Source organism: Panulirus ornatus, chromosome 7, assembly GCF_036320965.1.
Source record: "Panulirus ornatus isolate Po-2019 chromosome 7, ASM3632096v1, whole genome shotgun sequence".
Taxonomy (NCBI): Eukaryota; Metazoa; Arthropoda; class Malacostraca; order Decapoda; family Palinuridae; genus Panulirus; species Panulirus ornatus.
Genome location: NC_092230.1, coordinates 23,061,020 through 23,087,736, shown reverse-complemented (window position 1 = coordinate 23,087,736; position 26,717 = coordinate 23,061,020). Strand labels below are relative to the sequence as shown.

Sequence of the window (26,717 nt, the reverse complement as noted above, 5' to 3'; positions counted from 1 at the left end):
TTTTGCCTCACTTACACGGGGACAACTGGCATTCTGTTCACAAACATATACAATCTCACAACAACACTTAACTCACACAGCTCATTCGTCATAACTCTAGAATTTCCTGTGGCAAGCACAAAGTGGTAGCCCTGCCTTTTGGCAAAATCGTAGGAGCAGAAGATAGAAGTAGTAGGTAGGAACATTTAGGCATGAGCATTAGGTATAAGGGTGGCCTGTTAATGGTGCTATGACCACAACTCTCATTTGCCCTCTTTTCCACCTCTTGCACCTTTCTCTTGACCTTCTGCCTCTTTCTTTTATACATCTCCCAGTCATTTGCACTATTTCCCAGCAAAAGTCATCCAAATGCCTCTCTCTTCTCTTTCACTAATAATCTTACTTCTTCATCCAAGGCTAAGAAGTGTCACTACAGTTCTTTAGCTACAGAGACTCTGCTCCCATGGCCACCCCTTTGAAGGAGTTCCAGTTGGAACAAGCATCAAAAGATATAAATAGGCAGATATATAGATGGAGAGAATATGTGTCACTAAACAACACCAATGGGTTTCACCACAAGTGAAAAGTCACCTTTGGTAAGACTATCACCAGAAGTCCAGCCTTATCCAAGAACTTCTCACTCAGTCATTCTCGGACACTAAAATAAGTGCAACCCTGGAGATCCAGGAACTCCAGGAAGTTCCTGAGTAAAACAAAGATTCTCTCTTGAAAAGGGCTTCTCAGATATTTATAAATAAATATCTATTTATAAATAAAATATTTATTTACATGAATAAGAGCAAGGTTATTAGGTACAGTAGGGTTGAGGGACAAGTCAATTGGGAGGTAAGTGTGAATGGAGAAAAACTGGAGGATGTGAAGTGTTTTAGATATCTGGGAGTGGATCCGCCAGAGGTTGGAACCATGGACGCGGAAGTGAGTCATACGGTGGAGGAGGGGGGCGAAAGTTCTGGGAGCGTTGAAAAATGTGTGAAAGGCGAGAACATTATATCTGAAAGCAAAAATGGGTATGTCTGAAGGAATAACGATTCCGACAATGTTATATGGTTGCGAGGCGTGGGCTATAGAAAGAGTTGTACGGAGGAGGGTGAATGTGCTGGAAATGAGATGCCTGAGCACAATATGTGGTATGAGGTGGTTTGATCGAGTAAGTAATGAAAGAGTAAGAGAGATGTGTAGTAATAAAAAGAGTTTGGTTGAAAGAGCAGAAGAGGGTGTTTTGAAATGGTTTGGTCACATGGAGAGAATGAGTGAGAAAAGAAGGAAAGATTGACGAAGAGGATACATGTGTCAGAGGTGGAAGGAATGAGAAGTGGGAGACCAAATTGGAGGTGGAAAGATGGAGTGAAAAAGACTTTGAGTGATTGGGTGAAAGGCGTGCAAGGAATAGAGTGAATTGAAATGATGTGGTATACCGGGGTCGACGTGCTGTCAATGGATTGAACCAGGGCGTGTGAAGCATCTGGGGTAAACCATGGAAAGTTTTGTGGGGCCTGGATGTGGAAAGGGAGCTGTGGTTTCAGTGCATTATACATGACAGCTAGAGACTGAGTGTGAACGAATGTGGCCTTTGTTGTCTTTTCCTAGTGTTACCTTGTACACATGCGGGGGGAAGGGGTTGTCATTTCATGTGTGGTAGGGTGGCGACGGGAATGAATAAGGGCAGACAGTATGAATTATGTACAAGTGTATATATGTATATGTCTGTATGTGTATATATATGTGTACATTGAGATGTATAGGTATGTATATGTGCATGTGTGGACGTGTATGTACATACATGTATATGTGGGTGGGTTGGGCCATTCTTTCGTCTGTTTCCTTGCACTACCTTGCTAATGCGGGAGACAGCGAAAAAGTATAATAAATATAAATAAATATCTGTCTATATTCATTTATGTCAATCCATTGACAGCACGTTGACCCTATTCACTCTATTCCTTTGGCAAGACTATCACTGGAAGTCCAGTCTTATCAAAGAACTTCTCGCTGTCATTCCCAGACACTAAAGAAGTGCAACCTTGGAGAACCAGGAACTCCTAGAAGTTCCTGAGTAAAACAAAGATTCTCTCTTGGATAGGGCTCTTCGGATATCTATAAATAAATAAAAAAATATTAATCTATTATACACTGTTGCTGTCTCCTGCGTTAGCGAGGTAGCGCTAGGAAACAGACGAAAGAATGGCCCAACCCACCTACATACACATATATATAAATACACGCCCATATACATACCTATACATTTCAAGGTAAATTATATGGGAGGGTATTGATTGAGAGGGTGAAGGCATGTACAGAGCATCAGATTGGGGAAGAGCAGTGTGGTTTCAGAAGTGGTAGAGGATGTGTAGATCAGGTGTTTGCTTTGAAGAATGTATGTGAGAAATACTTAGAAAAGCAAATGGATTTGTATGTAGCATTTATGGATCTGGAGAAGGCATATGATAGAGTTGACAGAGATGCTCTGTGGAAGGTATTAAGAATATATGGTGTGGGAGGAAAGTTGTTAGAAGCAGTGAAAAGTTTTTATCGAGGATGTAAGGCATGTGTACGTGTAGGAAGAGAGGAAAGTGATTAGTTCTCAGTGAATGTAGGTTTGCGGCAGAGGTGTGTGATGTCTCCATGGTTGTTTAATTTGTTTATGGATGGGGTTGTTAGGGAGGTAAATGCAAGAGTTTTGGAAAGAGGGGCAAGTATGAAGTCAGTTGGGGATGAGAGAGCTTGGGAAGTGAGTTAGTTGTTGTTCGCTGATGATACAGCGCTGGTGGCTGATTCATGTGAGAAACTGCAGAAGCTGGTGACTGAGTTTGGTAAAGTGTGTGGAAGAAGAAAGTTAAGAGTAAATGTGAATAAGAGCAAGGTTATGAGGTACAGTAGGGTTGAGGGTCAAGTCAATTGGGAGGTGAGTTTGAATGGAGAAAAACTGGAGGAAGTGAAGTGTTTTAGATATCTGGGAGTGGATCTGGCAGCGGATGGAACCATGGAAGCGGAAGTGGATCATAGGGTGGGGGAGGGGGCGAAAATTCTGGGGGCCTTGAAGAATGTGTGGAAGTCGAGAACATTATCTCGGAAAGCAAAAATGGGTATGTTTGAAGGAATAGTGGTTCCAACAATGTTGTATGGTTGCGAGGCGTGGGCTATGGATAGAGTTGTGCGCAGGAGGATGGATGTGCTGGAAATGAGATGTTTGAGGACAATGTGTGGTGTGAGGTGGTTTGATCGAGTGAGTAACGTAAGGGTAAGAGAGATGTGTGGAAATAAAAAGAGCGTGGTTGAGAGAGCAGAAGAGGGTGTTTTGAAGTGGTTTGGGCACATGGAGAGAATGAGTGAGGAGAGATTGACCAAGAGGATATATGTGTCGGAGGTGGAGGGAACGAGGAGAAGAGGGAGACCAAATTGGAGGTGGAAAGATGGAGTGAAAAAGATTTTGTGTGATCGGGGCCTGAACATGCAGGAGGGTGAAAGGAGGGCAAGGAATAGAGTGAATTGGAGCGATGTGGTATACCGGGGTTGACGTGCTGTCAGTGGATTGAATCAAGGCATGTGAAGCGTCTGGGGTAAACCATGGAAAGCTGTGTAGGTATGTATATTTGCGTGTGTGGACGTATGTATATACATGTGTATGGGGGGGGTTGGGCCATTTCTTTCTTCTGTTTCCTTGTGCTACCTCGCAAACGTGGGAGACAGCGACAAAGTATAATAAAAAATAAAAAAAATACATACACAGACATATACATATATATATATACACGTGTACATATTCATATATGCTTCACTTGGCCATTCCTGTTGCTCGCCACCCCACCACATAGGAAATGACACCCCCCTCCCCCCGCACATGCACGAGGTAGCGCTAGGAAAAGACAACAAAAGCCACATTCGTTCACACTCAGTCTCTAGCTGTCATGTGTAATGCACCGAAACCACAGCTCCCTTTACACATCCAGGCCCCACAAAAATTTCCATGGATTACCTGAGACGCTTCACATGCCCTGGTTCAATCCATTGACAGCACGTCGACCCCGGTATACCACATCGTTCCAATTCACTCTATTCCTTGCACGTCTTTCATCCTCCTGCATGTTCAGGCCCCAATTGCTCAAAATCTTTTTCACTCCATCCTTCCACCTCCAATTTGGTCTCCCACCTCTCTTCATCCCTCCACCTCTGACATATACATCTTCTTTGTCAATCTTTCCTCACTCATTCTCTCCATGTGACCAAACTATTTCAATACACCCTTTTCTGCTCTCTCAACCACACTCTTTTTATTACCAAACATCTCTCTTAACCTTTCATTACTTACTTGTTCAAACCACCTCACACCACATATTGTCCTCAAACATCTCATTTCCAACACATCCACCCTCCTCCGCACAACCCTACCTATAGCCCACGCCTCGCAACCATATAACATTGTTGGAACCACTATTCCTTCAAACATACCCATTTTTGCTTTCCGAGATAATGTTCTCACCTTCCAACATTCTTCAATGCTCCCAGAACCTTCGCTTCCTCCCCCATTCCGTGAATCACTTACGCTTCCATGGTTCCATCCGCTGCCAGATCCACTCCCAGATATCTAAAACACTTCACTTCCTCCAGTTTTTCTCCATTCAAACTTACCTCCCAAATGACTTGTCCCTCAACCCTACTGTCCCTAATAACCTTGCTCTTATTCACATTTACTCTCAGCTTTCTTCTTTCACACACTTTACCAAACTCAGTCGCCAGCTTCTGCAGTTTCTCACCCGAATCAGTCACCAGCGTGGTATCATCAGCGAAAAGCAACTGACTGACTTCCCAAACCCTCTCATCCACAACAGACTGCATACTTACCCCTCTCTCCAAAACTCTTGCATTCACCTCCCTAACAACCCCATCCATAAACAAATTAAACAACCATGGAGGCATTACACATCCCAGCTGCAAACCAACATTCACTGGGAAACACTCACTTTCCTCTCTTCCTACTCGTACACATGCCTTATATCCATGATAAAAACCTTTCACTGCTTCTTGCAACTTATCTCACACACCATATACTCTTAATACCTTCCACAGAGCATCTCTATCAACTCTATCATATGCCTTCTCCCAATCCATATATGCTACATACAAATCAATCTGCTTTTCTACGTATTTCTCACAAACATTCCCCAAAGCAAACACCTGATCTACACATGCTCTACCACTTTTGAAACCACACCGCTGCTCCCCGGTCTGGTGCTCTGTACATGCCTTGATCCTCTCAATCAATACCTTCCCATATAATTTCCCAGGAATACTCAACAAACTTATACCTCTGTAATTTGAACACTCAACTTTATTTTAATAAATTCCACTGCAATACCATCCAAACACGCCACCTTGCTGGCTTTCATCTTCCACAAAGCTTTCACTACCTCTTCTCTGTTTACCAAATCATTCTCCCTGACCCTCTCACTTCGCACACCACTGTGACCAAAACACCCTATATCTGCCACTCTATCATCACACACTCAACAAATCTTCAAAAGACTCACTCCATCTCCCTCTCACTTCACTACTACTACTTATTACCTCTCCATTTGCCCCCTTTACTAATGTTCCCATTTGTTCTCTTGTCTTACACACTTTATTTACCACCTTCCAAAACATCTTTTTATTCAACCGAAAATTCAATGATACTCTCTCACCCCAACTCCCATTTACCCTCTTTTTCACCTCTTGCACCTTTCTCTTGACCTCTCGCCTCATTCTTTTATATATCTAACAGTCATTTGTACTATTTCCTGGCACAAATCGTCCAAATGCCTCTCTCTTCTCTTTCACTAACAATCTTACTTCTTCATCCCACCACTCACTGCCCTTTCTAATCTGCCCACCTCCCACCTTTTTCCATTCTGCACTCAATCTCACCTCGTACTTCCTCACACTAGTCTCCTTTCCAAGCTCACTTACTCTCACACTCTCTTTACCCTAATATTCTCTCTTCTTTTCTAAAAACCTCTACATATCTTCATCTTCACCTCCACAAGATAATGGTCAGATATCCCTCCAAAATGCCCCTCTCAGCACATTAACATCCAAAAGTCTCTTTTTGGAGTGCCTATCAATTAACACATAACCCAATAACGCTCTATGGCCATCTCTCCTACTTACATATGTATACTTATGTAAATCTCTCTTTTTAAACCAGGTATTCCCAATCACCAGTCCTTTTTCAGCACACAAATCTACAAGCTCTTCACCATTTCTATTTACAACACTAAACACCCCATGTACACCAATCATACCCTCAACTGCCACATTACTCACCTTTGCATTCAAATCACCAATCACTATAACCCGGTCTCGTGCATCAAAGCTGCTAACACACACACTCAGCTGCTCCCAAAACACTTGCCTCTCATGAACTTTCTTCACAGGACCAGGTGCATAGGCACCAATAATCACCCATCTCTTTCCATCCACTTTCAGTATTACCCATATCAATTTAGAGTTGACCTTCTTACACTCTATCACATACTCCCACAACTCGTGCTTCAGGAGTAGTGCTACTCCTTCCTTTGCTCGTCCTCTCACCAGCCCCTGACTTTACTCCTAAGACATTCTCAAACCACTCTTCCCCTTTACCCTTGAGCTTCATTTTACTCAGAGCCAAAACACACAGGTTCCTTTCCTCAAACATACTACCTCTCTCTCCTTTTTCCTCATCTTGGTCACATCCACACACATTTAGACACCCCAATCTGAGCCTTCAAGGAGGATGAGCACTCCTTGCATGACTCCTTCTTCTGTTTCCCCTTATAGAAAGTTAAAATACAAGGAGGGTAGGGTTTCTAGCCCCCCGCTAGAAATGAGCCATAAGGTGGGGGAGGAGGCAAATGTTCTGGGAATGATGAAGAATGTGTGGGAAGAGAGAATGTCATCTCAGAGAGCAAAAATGGGAATGTTTGAAGGAATAGTAGTTCCAATAATATCATAAGGTTGTGAGGCATGGGCTATAGATAGGGAGGTACAGAGGAGGGGAACATGTTAAAAAGAAATGTTTTATATTTCTTTATTATACTCTGTCGCTGTCTTCCACATTAGCAAGGTAGCGCAAGGAAACAGATAAAAGAATGGCCCAGCCCACCCACATACACATGTATATACATAAACGCCCACACAAGCACATATACATAACTATACATTCCCCTTTTAGAAAGTTAAAATACAAGGAGGGGAGGGTTTCTAGCCCCCTGCTAGAAATGAGCCATAGGGTGGGGGAGGAGGCGAACATTCCGGGAATGATGAAGAATGTGTGGAAAGAGAGAGAATATCTCAGTGTGCAAAAATGGGGATGTTTGAAGGAGTAGTTCCAATAATATCATACGGTTGAGAGGCATGGGTTATAGATAGGGTGGTACAAAGGAGGGGGAACATGTTAAAAAGAAAAGTTTATCTGTTTCTTTATTATACTTTGTCGGTGTCTCCCGCATTAGCGAGGTAGCACAAGGAAACAGACGAAAAAATGGGCCAACCCACCCCAAACCCACCACATACACATGTATATACATAAACGCCCACACACGCACATATACATACCTTGCATTTCAACGTACACATATATTTACATACAGACATATACATATATACACATGTGCGTATTCATACTTGCTGCCTTCATCCATTCCCATCACCACCCCTCCACACATGAAATGGCACCCTCCCTTCCCCTGCACGTGCACAAGACAGCGCTAGGAAAACAAGGACCACATTTGTTCACACTCAGTCTCTAGCTGTCGTGTGTAACGCACCGAAACCACAGCTCCCTTTACACATCCACGCCCCATAAAACTTTCTATGGTTTATCCCAGACGCTTCACATGCCCTAGTACAATCCAATGATAGCATGTCAATCCCAGTAGACCACATCGTTCCAATGCACTCTATTCCTTGCACGCATTTCACCCTCCTGTATGTTCAGGCCCTAATCGCTCAAAATCTTTTTCACTCCATCCTTCCACCTCTAATTTGGTCTCCCACTTCTCCTCGTTCCCTCTACCTCTTGACAAATATATCCTCTTTGTCAATCTTTCCTCACTCATTCTCTCCATGTGACCAAACCATTTCAATACACCCTCTTCTGCTCTCTCAAACACACTCTTTTTATTACCACACGTCTCTCTTACCCTTTCATTACTTACTCGATGAAACCACCTCACACTATATATTGTCCTTAAACATCTCATTTCCAACACATCCACCCTCCTCCGCACAACCCTATCAATAGCCCATGCCTAGCAACCATATAACATTGTTGGAACCACTATTCCTTTAAACACACCCATTTTTGCTCTCTGAGATAACATTACCGACTTCCACACATTCTTCAATGCTCCCAGAACCTTCGGCCCCTCCCCCACCCTGTGACTCACTTCTGCTTCCATGGTTCCATCCACTCCTATATCCACTCCCAGATACCTAAAACACTTCACTTCCTCCAGTTTTTCTCCATTCAAACTTACCTCCCAATTGACTCGCAAGGAGGTAAATAAAATGCATAAGACAAGAGAACAAATGAGAACATCGGTGAAGGGGGGCTAATGGGGAGGTAATAACAAGTAGTAGTGATGTGAGGAGGAGATGGAAAGAATATTTTGAAGGTTTGTTGAATCTGTTTGATGATAAAGAGTGGCAGATATAGGGTGTTTTGGTCCAGGTGGTGTGCAAAGTGAGAGGGTCAGGGAGAATGGTTTGGTAAATAGAGAAGTGGGTAGTGAAAGCTTTGCAGAAGATGAAAGCCGGCAAGGCAGCAGGTTTGGATGGTTTTGCAGTGGACTTTATCAAAAAAGGGGGTGACTGGTTGGTGAGAATATTCAATGTATGTATGGTTCATGGTGAAGTGCCTGAGGACTGGTGGAATTCATGCATGGTGCCACTGTATAAAGGAAAAGGGGATACAAAAGAGTGTTCAAATTACAGAAGTATAAGTTCATTGAGTATTCCTGGGAAATTGTATGGGAGGGTGTTGATTGAGAGGATGAAGGCATGTACAGCGCATCAAATTGGGCAAGAGCAGTGTGGTTTCAGAAGTGGTAGAGGATGTGTGGATCAGGTGTGTGCTTTGAAGAATGTATGTGAGAAATACTTAGAAAAACAAATGTATTTGTATGTAGCATTTATGTACCTGGAGAAAGCATTTGATAGAGTTGATAGAGATGCTCTGTGGAAGGTATTAAGAGAGTATGGTGTGGAAGGTAAGTTGCTAGAAGCAGTGAAAAGTTTTTATCAAGGATGTAAGGCATTTGTGCAAGCAGGAAGAGAGGAAAGTGATTGGTTCCCAGTGAAAGTTGGTTTGCGGAAGGAATGCGTGATGTCTCCATGGTTGTTTAATTTGTTTATGGATGGAGTTGGCAGTGCGGTGACTGCAAGAGTTTTGGAGAGAGGGGCAAGTATGCAGTCTGTTGTGGATGAGAGAACTTGGGAAGTGATTCAGTTGTTGTTCGCTGATGATACAATGCTGGTGGCTGATTCAGGAGAGAAACTGTAGAAGCTGATGAATGAGTTTGGTAAAGTGTGTGAAAGAAGAAAGCTAAGAGTAAATGTGAATAAGAGCAAGGTTATTAGGTACAGTAGGGTTGAGGGACAAGTCAATTGGGAGGTAAGTTGGAGAAAAACTAAGGGAAGTGAAGTGTTTTAGATATCTGGGAGTGGATATGGCAGCGGATGGAACCATGGAAGCTGAAGTGAGTCATAGGAAGGGGGAGGGGGCAAAAGTTCTGGGAGTGTTGAAAAATGTGTAGAAGGCGAGAACATTACCTTGGAAAGCAAAAATGGGTATGTTTGAAGGAATAGCGGTTCCGACAATGTTATATGGTTGCGAGGCATGAGTTATAGATAGAGTTGTACAGAGGTTGGATGTGCTGGAAATGGGATGTTTGAGGACAATATGTGGTGTGAGGTGGTTTGACCGAGTAAATAATGAAAGAGTTTAAGAGAGATGTGTGGTAATAAAAAGAATGTGGTCACATGGAGAGGATGAGTGAGGAAAGATTGACAAAGAGGATATATTCTCATGATACAAGTTTACAAGTTTCATATGTATATATATGTATGTGTGTGTGTGTGTGTGTATGTGCGTATGTGTGTGTGTGTGTGTGTGTGTGTATATGTATATATATATGTATATTATCCCTGGGGATAGGGGTGAAAGAATACTTCCCACGTATTCCTCGCGTGTCGTAGAAAGCGACTAGAGGGGACGGGAGCGGGGGGCCGGAAATCCTCCCCTCCTTGTATTAACTTTCTAAAATGGGAAACAGAAGAAGGAGTCACGCGGGGAGTGATCATCCTCCTCGAAGGCTCAGAGTGGGGTGCCTAAATGTGTGTGGATGTAACCAAGATGTGAAAAAAGGAGAGATAGGTAGTATGTTTGAGGAAAGGAACCTGGATGTTTTGGCTCTGAGTGAAACGAAGCTCAAGGGTAAAGGGGAAGAGTGGTTTGGAAATGTCTGGGGAGTGAAGTCAGGGGTTAGTGAGAGGACAAGAGCAAGGGAAGGAGTAGCAATACTCCTGAAACAGGAGTTGTGGGAGTATGTGATAGAATGTAAGAAAGTAAATTCTCGATTAATATGGGTAAAATTGAAAGTTGATGGAGAGAGGTGGGTGATTATTGGTGCATATGCACCTGGGCATGAGAAGAAAGATCATGAGAGGCAAGTGTTTTGGGAGCAGCTAAATGAGTGTGTTAGCGGTTTTGATGCACGAGACCGGGTTATAGTGATGGGTGATTTGAATGCAAAGGTGAGTAATGTGGCAGTTGAGGGAATAATTGGTATGCATGGGGTGTTCAGTGTTGTAAATGGAAATGGTGAAGAGCTTGTAGATTTATGTGCTGAAAAAGGACTGATGATTGGGAATACCTGGTTTAAAAAGCAAGATATACATAAGTATACTTATGTAAGTAGGAGAGATGGCCAGAGAGCGTTATTGGATTACGTGTTAATTGACAGGCGTGCGAAAGAGAGACTTTTGGATGTTAATGTGCTGAGAGGTGCAACTGGAGGGATGTCTGATCATTATCTTGTGGAGGCTAAGGTGAAGATTAGTATGGGTTTTCAGAAAAGAGGAGTGAATGTTGGGGTGAAGAAGGTGGTGAGAGTAAGTGAGCTTGGGAAGGAGACCTGTGTGGGGAAGTACCAGGAGAGACTGTGTACAGAATGGAAAAAGGTGAGAACAATGGAAGTAAGGGGAGTGGGGGAGGAATGGGATGTATTTAGGGAATCAGTGATGGATTGCGCAAAAGATGCTTGTGGCATGAGAAGAGTGGGAGGTGGGCTGTTTAGAAAGGGTAGTGAGTGGTGGGATGAAGAAGTAAGAGTATTAGTGAAAGAGAAGAGAGAGGCATTTGGACGATTTTTGCAGGGAAAAAATGCAATTGAGTGGGAGAAGTATAAAAGAAAGAGACAGGAGGTCAAGAGAAAGGTGCAAGAGGTGAAAAAAAGGGCAAATGAGAGTTGGGGTGAGAGACTATCAGTAAATTTTAGGGAGAATAAAAAGATGTTCTGGAAGGAGGTAAATAGGGTGCGTAAGACAAGGGAGCAAATGGGAACTTCAGTGAAGGGCGTAAATGGGGAGGTGATAACAAGTAGCGGTGATGTGAGAAGGAGATGGAATGAGTATTTTGAAGGTTTGTTGAATGTGTCTGATGACAGAGTGGCAGATATAGGGTGTTTTGGTCGAGGTGGTGTGCAAAGTGAGAGGGTTAGGGAAAATGATTTGGTAAACAGAGAAGAGGTAGTAAAAGCTTTGCGGAAGATGAAAGCCGGCAAGGCAGCAGGTTTGGATGGTATTGCAGTGGAATTTATTAAAAAAGGGGGTGACTGTATTGTTGACTGGTTGGTAAGGTTATTTAATGTATGTATGACTCATGGTGAGGTGCCTGAGGATTGGCGGAATGCGTGCATAGTGCCATTGTACAAAGGCAAAGGGGATAAGAGTGAGTGCTCAAATTACAGAGGTATAAGTTTGTTGAGTATTCCTGGTAAATTATATGGGAGGGTATTGATTGAGAGGGTGAAGGCATGTACAGAGCATCAGATTGGGGAAGAACAGTGCGGTTTCAGAAGTGGTAGAGGATGTGTGGATCAGGTGTTTGCTTTGAAGAATGTATGTGAGAAATACTTAGAAAAGCAAATGGATTTGTATGTAGCATTTATGGATCTGGAGAAGGCATATGATAGAGTTGATAGAGATGCTCTGTGGAAGGTATTAAGAATATATGGTGTGGGAGGCAAGTTGTTAGAAGCAGTGAAAAGTTTTTATCAAGGATGTAAGGCATGTGTACGTGTAGGAAGAGAGGAAAGTGATTGGTTCTCAGTGAATGTAGGTTTGCGGCAGGGGTGTGTGATGTCTCCATGGTTGTTTAATTTGTTTATGGATGGGGTTGTAAGGGAGGTAAATGCAAGAGTCCTGGAAAGAGGGGCAAGTATGAAGTCTGTTGGGGATGAGAGAGCTTGGGAAGTGAGTCAGTTGTTGTTCGCTGATGATACAGCGCTGGTGGCTGATTCATGTGAGAAACTGCAGAAGCTGGTGACTGAGTTTGGTAAAGTGTGTGGAAGAAGAAAGTTGAGAGTAAATGTGAATAAAAGCAAGGTTATTAGGTACAGTAGGGTTGAGGGTCAAGTCAATTGGGAGGTGAGTTTGAATGGAGAAAAACTGGAGGAAGTGAAGTGTTTTAGATATCTGGGAGTGGATCTGTCAGCGGATGGAACCATGGAAGCGGAAGTGGATCATAGGGTGGGGGAGGGGGCGAAAATTTTGGGAGCCTTGAAAAATGTGTGGAAGTCGAGAACATTATCTCGGAAAGCAAAAATGGGTATGTTTGAGGGAATAGTGGTTCCAACAATGTTGCATGGTTGCGAGGCGTGGGCTATGGATAGAGATGTGCGCAGGAGGATGGATGTGCTGGAAATGAGATGTTTGAGGACAATGTGTGGTGTGAGGTGGTTTGATCGAGTAAGTAACGTAAGGGTAAGAGAGATGTGTGGAAATAAAAAGAGCGTGGTTGAGAGAGCAGAAGAGGGTGTTTTGAAATGGTTTGGGCACATGGAGAGAATGAGTGAGGAGAGATTGACCAAGAGGATATATGTGTCGGAGGTGGAGGGAACGAGGAGAAGAGGGAGACCAAATTGGAGGTGGAAAGATGGAGTGAAAAGGATTTTGTGTGATCGGGGCCTGAACATGCAGGAGGGTGAAAGGAGGGCAAGAAATAGAGTGAATTGGAGTCATGTGGTATACAGGGGTTGACGTGCTGTCAGTGGATTGAAGCAAGGCATGTGAAGCGTCTGGGGTAAACCATGGAAAGCTGTGGAGGTATGTATATTTGCGTGTGTGGACGTGTGTATGTACATGTGTATGGGGGGGGGGTTGGGCCATTTCTTTCGTCTGTTTCCTTGCGCTACCTCGCAAACGCGGGAGACAGCGACAAAGTATAAAAAAAAAAAAAAAAAAAAAAAAAAACAAGTTTACAAGTTTCTTATGTAAATGAATGTTGTCACATCAATATCATAAAAATAAACAGCCAAATTAAAGGAGCCAACAGCCTCATGAACCATCCTTGAGAGAAGAACACCTCTAAACCAGATGAACTAGAACCTGTCTCTTACAATACAGGCCAATATCATGCCTTACCTCCAGTATATCTATTGAATCCCAGGTCCACACACCTTCACAACAAAATACCTGCAAGTCAAATATTGTGGCACCTTACAACACTGGTGTAACTAAGTACACCAGTTCTCAAGATACAACAAACTATTATTGATTCCAGCCATGAAAAATGAAATACAAAATTAGATACAAAAGACAACATTAAGCAAAGATCAGTCATTACAGCAAGTAAGTATATGGATAATGGCAACTGACTGCTCAATGCTACTTCATCTAAAAGCTGCCATGTCTTAGACCTTGTTGGATTGCTGTATGGTTGACCAGTCTCTGTGAATAAGCATCTGCTGACCTCATATGTTTAATGATGGTCAAAGACAGTGAATCCTCATAGGTACACTTTATTTTGGGAAGGTAAAATGGTGTCCTAACCCTTTATGGAGCATATGTTCTCTCAGATGCTTACAGACCTCTGTCCATAAATAAAGAAACATGAACAGAACATACCAATGCCTAGAGCCATCAAGTTAAGAGCTGGTGAAGACAGATTAGTGCGTACCATCTCAGGTGGTGTGATTTCATTAAGCTTTTCGAACTCTTTCTCAGGATACAGTCTGTAAGTAAAATAAAAAGCCTTAATAAAAAAGAACACATCTTTTATGTTGTATCTCAATAACGGAGAGGAAGACTCTCACAGTAAAGATGGGATAATCAGTCTAGGGATTCTGCTTTACATAATTATCTGGCCTGTAAACACCATAACAAAGTATATACCACCAACTGCAGATGCCTAAAGGTTTAAACCTTTATCTCATAAAATCTATGCTATGTAAGTCACTACCATAATATGGTAGACTGATACATCTATGTATAACTGTTTTACATGTCAATCAGTAAGCTTTCCATGACATTCAAAGATTCTTGGGTGAAAGGAAAAGTTGTAGAGATGAAAGAAAAAATTAATCAGAGCTCTGCAAGTGTTTGTAAACCTGACTCTTAAAGGAAGAAAGTTTATGTGAAGAGGGTATGACAAAAGAGGGAAGAGAATTCCACAGCGTAGGTGTTCACGGGAAGGAGGCTACAAAACAGCAGCATACACGCTGTGGAAGGCAGCAGCCAAACATGTGCCTTAGGTCTTGACCTTGTGGGTGGGGACAAACAGAGGCAGTTTAGGAGAACAATGGACAAAGCAATACCTTTAGAACAGAGACAGCGGCAACATTGCAGCACACGGAAAAGGAAGGATGAAGGAAGATGATGCCAAGAGAATTAACATGAAAGGCTTTTGATTCCACTCTAGTCACTAGCAGATATTGGATGAAGATGAACCATCTCAGATGTGTGAGCAGTATTCCTTCTGGGCATATAAAACCTCCATAGATGTAAACAGCTGCTCAAGAAAAATAATTATGGCATCTATACAGCACTCCAAGATTTATGAAGCAGACTTAGTGATGATTATATGGGGTTTCCACAGCAGAGTGGAGGATACAGTTATGTCCGACACATCTATATCATCACAGGGCTGTATGGTGGTATTTTGATATTGAATTTAGGGAAACAAATGATTGTAGGAGAGATACAGGGAGAAGTTACATTTTAACAAATTTTAGGCTACTGTCCCCCCAATCTGAAATGTTGCACAGGTCCAAACTGAGGGAGGAGACATGATCAGCACAAGAAAGAAAACAAGTACTAAAAGGAGAAGAGGAAAAGTGAGTTGAAGTACATAGAGTGGAATCACCATCATTAGAGAGAATAGGGTTCGGAATAGTAGAGAGATCATTAATTGAGAGAATAGAAAAAACACGATAGGATAGAACGGTGAAGAACAACAGTATCAATAGGAGAGGAGGAGAAAGTCGCTACGTCAACAACTGCTGTGATGGCATGGCCTCAGGGGAAACTAATCATTAAAGAACATAGAGAAGCAGCAAAACCAAATGAAGAGAGTCTAGAAAGCAAAGACATATGCCAAACCCTGTCAAGTGCTCTGGATATGTCATGGGCTACAACAATAGTTTCGACAAAATCTCTACAAGGAGAAGACCAGAGGAGAGTTACATATGCGAGAAATCACCATTAGGCCTAGCAGGGCAAAATTAATACTGGTGATTTGAAAGAAGGGATAGGCTGAATCAAGGTAAGCTTCCATGTAGAGAGGAAATAAAGGTGAAATAGCCAAGCAAGGGTTGGTTTTAGCTCTGAGGCACACCCCCTTACAACATGAGGAGGTATATCATCTCAGCCATGTGCCTTGTCCACCTGGATCTGTTAGAGTACTTACAAGACCCTGCAGGATGAATATAGATGGCACAGATTCAGAGGGAGATGGGGAGTGGAGAATTAGAATCTGAATCATCTAAACTTGAGTTAAAGGAAAACAAAGTACCAAAAGGAGCAGCTTTATCAATTGAGAAACTGCAGAAGCTGGTGACTGAGTTTGGTAAGGTGTGAGAAAGAAGAAAGTTAAGAGTGAATGTGAATAACAGCAAGGTTATTAGGTACAGTAGGGTTGAGGGTCAAGTCAATTGGGAGGCAAGTTTGAATGGAGAAAAACTGGAGGACGTGAAGTGTTTTAGATATCTGGGAGTGGATTTGGCAGCAGATGGAACCATGGAAGCGGAAGTGAATCATAGGGTGGGGGAAGGGGCGAAAATTCTGGGAGCATTGAAAAATGTGTGGAAGTCGAGAACATTATCTCGGAAAGCAAAAATGGGTATTTGAAGGAATAGTGGTTCCAACTATGTTGTATGGTTGCGAAGCCTGGGCTATGGATAGAATTGTGCGGAGGAAGGTGGATGTGCTGGAAATGAGATGTTTGAGGACAATATGTGGTGTGAGGTGGTTTGATCGAGTAAGTAATGTAAGGGTAAGAGAGATGTGTGGAAATAAAAAGTGTGGTTGAGAGAGCAGAAGAGGGTGTTTTGAAATGGTTTGGTCACATGGAGAGAATGAGTGAGGAAAGATTGAACAAGAGGATATGTGTGTCAGAGGTGGAGGGAATGAGGAGAAGTGGGAGACCAAATTGGAGGTGGAAAGATGGAGTGAAAAAGATTTTGAGTGATTGGGGCCTGAACATGCAGGAGGGTGAAAGGCATGCAAGGAATAGAGTGAATTGGAACGATGTGGTATACCGGGGTCGACATGCTGTCAATGGATTGAACCAGGGCAGTTGAAGCGTCTGGGGTAAACCATGGAAAGTTCTGTGGGGCCTGGATGTGGAAAGGGAGCTGTGGTTTCGGTGCATTATTACGTGACAGCTAGAGACTGAGTGTGAACGAATGGGGCCTTTGTTGTCCTTTCCTAGCGCTACCTCACACACATGAGGGGGAGGGGGTTGTTATTCCATGTGTGGCAGGGTGGCGATGGGAATGAATAAAGGCAGACAGTATGAATTATGTACATGGGTATATATGTATGTGTCTGTGTATATATATATATATATATATGTATACAGTGAGATGTATAGGTATATATATGTGCTGTGTGTGGACGTGTATGTATATACATGTGTATGTGGGTGGGTTGGGCCATTCTTTCGTCTGTTTCCTTGCGCTACCTTGCTAACGTGGGAGACAGCGACAAAGCAAAATAAAATAAATATAAATATATGTATACGTAAATAAATAAATAAAGTGCGTAAGACAAGGGAGCAAATGGGAACTTCAGTGAAGGGCTCAAATGGGGAGGTGATAACAAGTAGTGGTGATGTGAGAAGGAGATGGAGTGAGTATTTTGAAGGTTTGTTGAATGTGTTTGATGATAGAGTGGCAGATATAGGGTGTTTTGGTCGAGGTGGTGTGCAAAGTGAGAGGGTTAGGGAAAATGATTTGGTAAACAGAGAAGAGGTAGTAAAAGCTTTGCGGAAGATGAAAGCCGGCAAGGCAGCAGGTTTGGATGGTATTGCAGTGGAATTTATTAAAAAAGGGGGTGACTGTATTGTTGACTGGTTGGTAAGGTTATTTAATGTATGTATGACTCACGGTGAGGTGCCTGAGGATTGGCGGAATGCGTGCATAGTGCCATTGTACAAAGGCAAAGGGGATAAGAGTGAGTGCTCAAATTACAGAGGTATAAGTTTGTTGAGTATTCCTGGTAAATTATATGGGAGGGTATTGATTGAGAGGGTGAAGGCATGTACAGAGCATCAGATTGGGGAAGAGCAGTGTGGTTTCAGAAGTGGTAGAGGATGTGTGGATCAGGTGTTTGCTTTGAAGAATGTATGTGAGAAATACTTAGAAAAGCAAATGGATTTGTATGTAGCATTTATGGATCTGGAGAAGGCATATGATAGAGTTGATAGAGATGCTCTGTGGAAGGTATTAAGAATATATAGTGTGGGAGGCAAGTTGTTAGAAGCAGTGAAAAGTTTTTATCGAGGATGTAAGGCATGTGTACGTGTAGGAAGAGAGGAAAGTGATTGGTTCTCAGTGAATGTAGGTTTGCGGCAGGGGTGTGTGATGTCTCCATGGTTGTTTAATTTGTTTATGGATGGGGTTGTTAGGGAGGTGAATGCAAGAGTTTTGGAAAGAGGGGCAAGTATGAAGTCTGTTGGGGATGAGAGAGCTTGGGAAGTGAGTCAGTTGTTGTTCGCTGATGATACAGCACTGGTGGCTGATTCATGTGAGAAACTGCAGAAGCTGGTGACTGACTTTGGTAAAGTGTGTGAAAGAAGAAAGTTAAGAGTAAATGTGAATAAGAGCAAGGTTATTAGGTACAGTAGGGTTGAGGGTCAAGTCAATTGGGAGGTGAGTTTGAATGGAGAAAAACTGGAGGAAGTGAAGTGTTTTAGATATCTGGGAGTGGATCTGGCAGCGGATGGAACCATGGAAGCAGAAATGGATCATAGGGTGGGGGAGGGGGCGAAAATTCTGGGAGCCTTGAAGAATGTGTGGAAGTCGAGAACATTATCTCGGAAAGCAAAAATGGGTATGTTTGAAGGAATAGTGGTTCCAACAATGTTGTATGGTTGCGAGGCGTGGGCTATGGATAGAGTTGTGTGCAGGAGGATGGATGTGCTGGAAATGAGATGTTTGAGGACAATGTGTGGTGTGAGGTGGTTTGATCGAGTAAGTAACGTAAGGGTAAGAGAGATGTGTGGAAATAAAAAGAGCGTGGTTGAGAGAGCAGAAGAGGGTGTTTTGAAATGGTTTGGGCACATGGAGAGAATGAGTGAGGAAAGATTGACCAAGAGGATATATGTGTCGGAGGTGGAAGGAACGAGGAGAAGAGGGAGACCAAATTGGGGGTGGAAAGATGGAGTGAAAAAGATTTTGTGTGATCGGGGCCTGAACATGCAGGAGGGTGAAAGGAGGGCAAGGAATAGACTGAATTGGAGCGATGTGGTATACCGGGGTTGACGTGCTGTCAGTGGATTGAATCGGGGCATGTGAAGCGTCTGGGGTAAACCATGGAAAGCTGTGTAGGTATGTATATTTGCGTGTGTGGATGTATGTATATACATGAGTATGGGGGTGGGTTGGGCCATTTCTTTCGTCTGTTTCCTTGCGCTACCTCGCAAACGCGGGAGACAGCGGAAAAAAAAAAAAAATGTATACGTTGAGATGTATAGGTATGTATATTTAAGTGTGTGGACATGTATGTATATACATGTGCATGTGGGTGGGTTGGGCCATTCTTTCGTCTGTTTCTTTGTGCTACCTCGCTAACGCGGGAGACAGCGACAAAGCTAAATAAATAAATAAAATAAACCAACATTGCTGCAGTTACACTGTGTACACATTCTTGCAGACTTGCTGACCCTTCATGTCAGGAAAACAACCTACAAATTCTAATGCTGCTCACGTATTTGAAGTTGAAGTGCCTTGAGAAAGCCTTCCTTTCAATGTAAAATTACAAGTGCTGAGGCAGCTGGAAGCTGGTGAGGATCAAGTCGATGTCAGTGATGCTTTCAAAGTCGCTACATCAACAGTCAGAACCATTATCAAGAATGCACACAAGATGAAAGCTTCTGCCATGAAAACCACAAACTTATCAGCAATGAACATGATTCGTTCAAAGAGTCGTTTGTTAGAGAAATGGGAGGTAGACTAAGCGTATGAACGGATGACCAAATGCAACATAATATGCTATTAAACTAATTCATCATAATAGAAAAAAGCAAGGATTATCTTCAGCTAGAAAAGATTGGTTTGATCAGTTCAAAAGGTTTTGTAACTTGAACAGTCTCCACATTTCAGGTGAGGCTGTGAGTGGAGATGTGCAGGCTGCCTAAGTATTTCCAATTACCCTTAAAGCTATCACTGAGTGTAGAAACTACCCTCCCCAGCTTGTCTTAAATGTTGATGAAACCAGCTTTTGATGGAAAAGCATTCCATATTGCACTTAAATTTCTCAAGAAGAAACACATGCTTCTGGATTCATGACTGGAAAAGACCACTTAACACTACTGCTGGGAGATAATGATTCAGGAGACCAAGCTCAAACTGATGCTCATCTATCACTCTGAAACAGAAAGAGCATTTGCCTGTGAAGTGGAAATCAAATAAGAAGACCTCGATGAAAACTTTTATCTTCCAGCAGTGGTTTGTGTCAAACTTTTCCTCTGCAAGGTAGAGCTATTGTGAAAGAGAAAACACTGAATCTATAGCATTCTTGGTACTCAATAATGCCCCAGGCCACCCTCAGGTACTTGTCACCCTTCAGACCTGAGTATCAATAGAAAAGGTCTAACTTCTATCTCGTACATCTTCTATGATCTAGCTAACGGATCAGGAAGTCATATCAAACTTCACTGCCTACTAACTTCATCGAATCTTCAGACAAGTTGCAGAGGAAACAGATGGTGAAGGTTAACAATCTCTCAGACAATTTTTGAAAAAAAAAAAAAAATAATCATGAAGGCCACAGTTAATACTGGAGCAGCCAAGGTAAATAACTAACTGTTCCATGAACAAAGAATGCAAGAAGCTATAGCGAAAAACATGCAACAACTTCCTGGACTTTGACATGGCACCAGCAATCATAACTGACATTGTCAAGCTGGCCAGTGAGGTAGGACTGGGAAATGTGGATAGTGTGGAGCTACTGCAGTCTCATGTTGAGAGACTTACTTATGACAAACTGCAGGAATTGCACAATAATGGTTTCAGAGTAAGGATGATGACTCTACTACAGAAAAGCCAGAGACAGTGTCAGAGGGGAAACCTCACCACAGCATTGCTCAGTGACAGCGTCAACAAGATTACAGAAATCATGGACCATTTTGCTGAGAATGACCAAGACTGGAAACACAGAAACAAGGCATAGAGTGATTAAATAATTTCCTGCTGCAGAGAATTGTTCCATGACATAAAAGACAAGAAAAGGCAATCACCCCTTAATGCCTTCTTCATGAAACAGCCAAAATGCAAGGAGCCAAAGCCTGGCTCCTTACCCCTTAAACAGCCTCTTCTGTTCTACATCGTCTTGTACTGCTCCTGCGATGTATTGTTGCTTTGAAATTTTTGTTGGAGAGTACCCATAACTTCAACTGATAATAAGGTGTATTTTATGTTTATAATCTTATATTAAGTGCAGGTCTTATTCTATGACAAAACTGTGTGTGGTTAACTGAAGCACAAAGCATGGTGGCAGATATGGGGGTCGGTAGAACATCAGCTGTTGAGGAGCACTTGACAACACATCCAGGCCAGGCCTTAATTGAAATACAGAGAACTATGAAATGGAAAAAGAAAAGATAAGGGGAAGTATTAACAAATTTTTGAGAAAGTGAAAGCTCTGTATTTTGAAATGTGCTAGGTCATAGTTATTGGAAAAGACACACAAAGGTAGAGATTTTCAAAGCTTTGATGTGTAGGGAAAGAAGCAGGAATCAAAACAGCCCACCCTTGAGTTGCCGATGGAAACGCAAGAATCATGATACAGCAGCTTGCCAAGTCTTGTGTGGTTTAGCTAGTGCTGGGGGTACACAAGCAGCCAGCTCTCAGGAGCAAAGACCAAAGTAATACCTATAGAAGAGGGAAAGTGAACCAAAATTGCTGCATAGGGCAAGAGGGTCATTTTGGAAGTTAGCCTGGGACAGTTTATAAGTCAAACTGCTTTCAACTCAACTCTATCAAGTAAGGTTACAGACAGAACCACCCCAAATGTGAGAGCATTACTCCATGAGGATGAATCAATCCCTTGCACAAACGAAGCAACTGTTCAGAAGAGAAGTTTCGACATGAAAACAGGACTCCCAGTTTCTTAGAGGCAGACTTAGCTATTCCTGTAAAGTGGGGTTTCCAAGAAAGAGTGGATGTTACAGTAATACCAAGTATGTTTGTTGAGTCACAAGGTAAAATTACAGAACCATCAAAGGAGAGACGAGAGTTGTGAAGAATTTTCAATAGAGATGGGTAAAAATTGGGTCTTGGAGGCATTAAACTTAACAAGAATTTGTCTACCCCACTCAGGAATTCTGTTCAAGTCTGAGTTCACTGAGTAAATTGTGTCAAGATGAGATGCAGACCAAGTGAAAGAAGGGGAGCATAATTGAAGGATGTGGATGAATGCAGTGTTGAGTTTTCAGCATATGAGTGCACTGAATTATTTGTGGAGAAGAAATCATTGAAAAAATGTGTAGGAGACAGGAGAGAACCTTGAGTGTCACCGCTGCTGATGGAGAAAAGGGTAAAGGCTAATCCATCAATATCCACAGAGATCAATCGGCCAGAGAAGAAGCTAGATATCAAGGAATAAAGTGAGGGAGGGAAGCCAAAAAAGGGGAGCTTAGAGGTGAGACCCCAATGCCACACTGTCAAAAGCCTTATGACTCCCCAAAATCTTTCAGGGATGATGCCCAGGCATTAGTAACATAGGAAAGAATATCACCAGTGGATCTCGCCTTATGGAAGCCATACTGGTGATCAGAAATAAAACCGTGATTTTCAAGGTGTTTAAGGATATGGGAATTGATGTGGGATTCAAAGACATTGGAAATGGTAAACGTCAAAGCAATTGGACCATAGTTCGTGTGGTCAAAATGATCACACTTCTGAGGGATGGAATGTATCAAGACATGTTTCCAAGGAGAAGGAAAAGTTTTGGTTTTAATACAAAAACAGAACAAACAAATAAGTACAGGTACAAGTTCAGAGACAAACTCTTTCAGTACATGGGGATGGATGCCATCAGGACCATAAGCCTTACTTGTGTCCAGAGAAGGAAGAGAATTTGAACAGTCTATAAAGACATTACGGGAAGAGGCATAGGATTACTAAGACGCATCAGGGAGTGAAGGAATGTTAGAGTCATCAAAGATGGAGTCAGAGGAGACATGGGAACCAAAGAGAGAGTTGCTTTGTCAACAGGAGAGACAACTATAGTACTGTCAGAATGGAAAAGTGAGGGAAAGGGACAGCAAAGAAGTTTTTACAGATGCCCACAGATAAAGACCAGAAAGACCTATCAGTAGATGACAAGGAGAGTTTATTGCACTTCCTTTGAATAAAGAAATGCTTTGCCTCATGAATAACATGCTTGCAGTGATTAAAGCTGAATGGGAGCCAGAGAAAGGAGAGTATTTTCTAAGCCCAATATGCCTGATCCCTTTTCTGAATGGCCTGAGAACAGGAATGGTTGAACCATGGATTCGGTAAAGTAGTCTTGGTGGGAAAGGAGACAAATGCTTCCATTCCCACAAGAATAACCTCTTATGCGTTCAGTGGAGACAGAAGCATCACCACATAAGAGAGTAATTTATCCAAGGAAAGGCAGAAAAGAAGTTATACCAGTTAGGTTTGTTCTGGTGCCAATATTCAAGCTTAGAAGGGATTGCTGGAAAGGGAGGTTCAGTAAGAATAGATACAATTATGAGAGCGTGATCACATGAACCAATTGGCAGAGAGATTGTGCATTTACAGCAGAATGGACTGGAAGTGAAAAACATATCCAGAATATTAAGGGAGTGGTTCACAGCAGTCAGGTATATGGGTAGGGTGGGAGATAATTTGCTCTAATTCACTTAAAATATCCCTGGGCATAGGAGAGAAAGAATACTATCCACATATTCCCTGCATGTTGTAAAACGTGACTTAAAGGAGGGAGATCCTCCCCTCCCATTTCTAATTTTCCAAAAGGAGCAGCAGAGAAGGGGGTTAAGTGAGGATAATCCCTCTAAGGTTCAGTTCTCTGTTCTTAATGCTACCTCGCTAATGCAGAAAATAACGGATATGTATGACAAGAAAAGAAAAAATAATTGAAAATGGAGAATGTGAGAGCTTCAGTCCCTCCACCATCAATAGGAGAGGAATTCAACCATTCCTTTTGATGAACATTGAAATCCCACAGGTAGACGATCTTGGCTTGTAGATGAGAGGATGCCAGTCTCATGGAAGGAGGTTAGATAGTCAAAGAAGGATATAAAGTCTGTAGAATTGAGAGGGCAACAGGCAAAACAGAAGACAAGTGTAGTAGTTGACAGACAAACTTTGAGCTGCATAACATCAAAGCTTTGAGACTCAAAGTCTTTAAGGCGTGCAACAGGTGTGTGTATGTTGGAATAAGCACAAACACCGCCTTTGAACCGGAATCATGGATGGACGTTATAAGATATGAAAAAGGGACAAGTAAGAACACCATTAAACAACTATGTCTCAGATAGAAGTAAGATATTAGTTGAGATATTAGACAGATGGTGTTCAACAGAAGAGAGTTTACTAGGGATACCAAGAATATTGGTACATTGAATAGAAAAAGAGAAGGGTCTCATGGAGAGGGAAAGGTCATGAGAGGGCCGGTACTACTACTGCCAGAGCCCTACCTCTCACTGGCAGCAGAGTTAGGCAAAAACCCAGAGATTCTCTGCACCCCATCATGCTGGGGACTAAGGCCCATTGATTTAACAGACTCTGTCAAGGTATTTATAAGTGTATGAGCAGACTCTCTCAGTTTTATGGGTAGCCATCAGCTGTACAACAGCACCTGGCAGTGCAGTGGCCAGTGGTATCAAAGAAACCAATTGATGCATCACCTCCACACCACTTACCACAATCTCCCTCACCACCACCATCTCCATCATCACCAAAGGCTCTATTATCACTGCCTAAATCATAATTTCAGTGGTGCACAGATGGATTACCTTCAACCTGAGCAGAACTGTATGATATCCACTGCCTCCCAACTACCCACTGCATCTCACTGGCACACTGCCCTTCTCACTCATTCTACTACAATCACCACTATTGATCAAATGACTGTCGTTCATGATACCATGTCGTACAGTGGTCATTTGCCATTCATTAATTAATAGAAATATGTCAAGTGTAATACTCTATGTATATGTATCAAAGGAAAAAATAACATTAGGAATGACCTACATATATGCAATGGCATAATGACCCCATAGAGAGCTGTTTTGCTTAGTGATCCACTTTCCAAGGATATATCCTAAGCACTAATCCTGTATAATACTATGCCTTGCCTTGAATTTAACACTTGCACACCATGACACAGATGTAGCATCACTATCCAGTATTGTCACCGACACAACACTCACATAATTGAAAAAAAAAAATTACCCAAAAAATTAAACAATTGCAATTGACATGAAATTCAAGTGCATCATTTCTCAAAGACTTTTCTTTGATGGTATTCCAAAACTATTGAGATTTATGGCAACCCTACATTGTGCATGTCATAAGAAGATCAGTTGCCTCCTAGCAGCCATGCCAGAAGGTGCTGTGTGCTAGCCCTTTAAAAATTTTCTTAAATCCATTTCATCCACTCCTGCCATCTATTGTGAAGTAATGTTCACTTGTAAAACTGTTTATAAACTTGTTACCATCATTAGTGTGTGATCCACTGTTTTCTTACAATAAATACACTTCTGTGAATATGATAAAGGATTCATCCCTGTAAAAGTGACGCAGATATAAAGTGTTATAAGTGCATATGTCATCGAAACAATATTGTACATTGTTTATTTGTTATTTATCAAATATTAATCATTATTTGTTATTCATCAATCATTATCTGTTTTATTAATAATGTAACCCTCATATGCAATACTTCAGATATCTCATACATAAAAACTAATGTCATCAGGAAAACATCTCGACATATGCAATAGTGTAATGATCCCATAGAAAAACATTTCACTTGGTACTCCATTTTCAGAGTGTATGCATTAACCCGGGTTTTACTGTTTAATCCCCTGCCTTTCCTTAGAGTTTAATCAACACTTGCACATCATGATGCAAGCACACATTGCATCACTATACATAGTCTCAGCAAATTGGCACCTGATGCAATACTTAAAGTGAGGCACTGAAGGCTGAGAAGAATAATTAGAAGTAACCAGTTATGAGTCTATTTTGCAGTGGCCACCCCTTGAGAAAGTTCCTGATTGCATTTTCAAGAACAGGTTTTTCACCTACATAATTCATGAATGCTTTCCCATGTTTCTTCTTTTACCCTCTCAAAATCCTTTCTATATTTCAATTAAGTTCTAGTCTTGATGTGAATTTTTGTCCATAACTGGAGCCTTAGAAAAAAAAAAGATCGGTTTGTTTTTCTAGAACTGCTTACAACCAAACAGTATGTGCTAGCAAAATTCTAAAACTACATAACAAACCTACATACTTCTACTAACCAACAGAATTGGGAGGGAGCAGAAACTGAAAAGAAATAGAACATTGAAAAAATTTCTTGATATTCTGTTTTTTTCAGTTCATCAGCCTTAGTATTACTAATATCCACACTATGATTTCATCAATGTAAAGCTCGAAATTGCCACCCCTTTTGTTATAAAACATGTTGTACTTACTTTTTTGTGTGAAAACAAGGGTTCATTACATTAAAATTTAAAGCTCACCACTTAACATCTCAAAAAAAATTTATTTGCCTTTTTCTGCCTTTATGTGAGAGGGTGAAGGCATGTACAGAGCATCAGATTGGGGAAGAGCAGTGCGGTTTCAGAAGTGGTAGAGGATGTGTGGATCAGGTGTTTGCTTTGAAGAATGTATGTGAGAAATACTTAGAAAAGCAAATGGATTTGTATGTAGCATTTATGGATCTGGAGAAGGCATATGATAGAGTTGATAGAGATGCTCTGTGGAAGGTATTAAGAATAT

At 41.9% G+C, this 26,717-nt stretch overlaps 1 protein-coding gene across 2 annotated transcripts in view; it reads right to left on the bottom strand.

Moving 5' to 3' along the window:
• Window positions 1–26,717, bottom strand: part of LOC139749453 (probable ATP-dependent RNA helicase DHX35) — a 206,168-nt gene that overhangs the window by 94,086 nt on the left and 85,365 nt on the right. For both annotated transcript variants that reach the window (XM_071663332.1, XM_071663334.1), the window contains exon 9: window positions 14,146–14,252. In XM_071663332.1, the coding sequence (XP_071519433.1) occupies window positions 14,146–14,252 (107 nt within the window). The remainder of the gene's footprint in view (window positions 1–14,145; window positions 14,253–26,717) is intronic.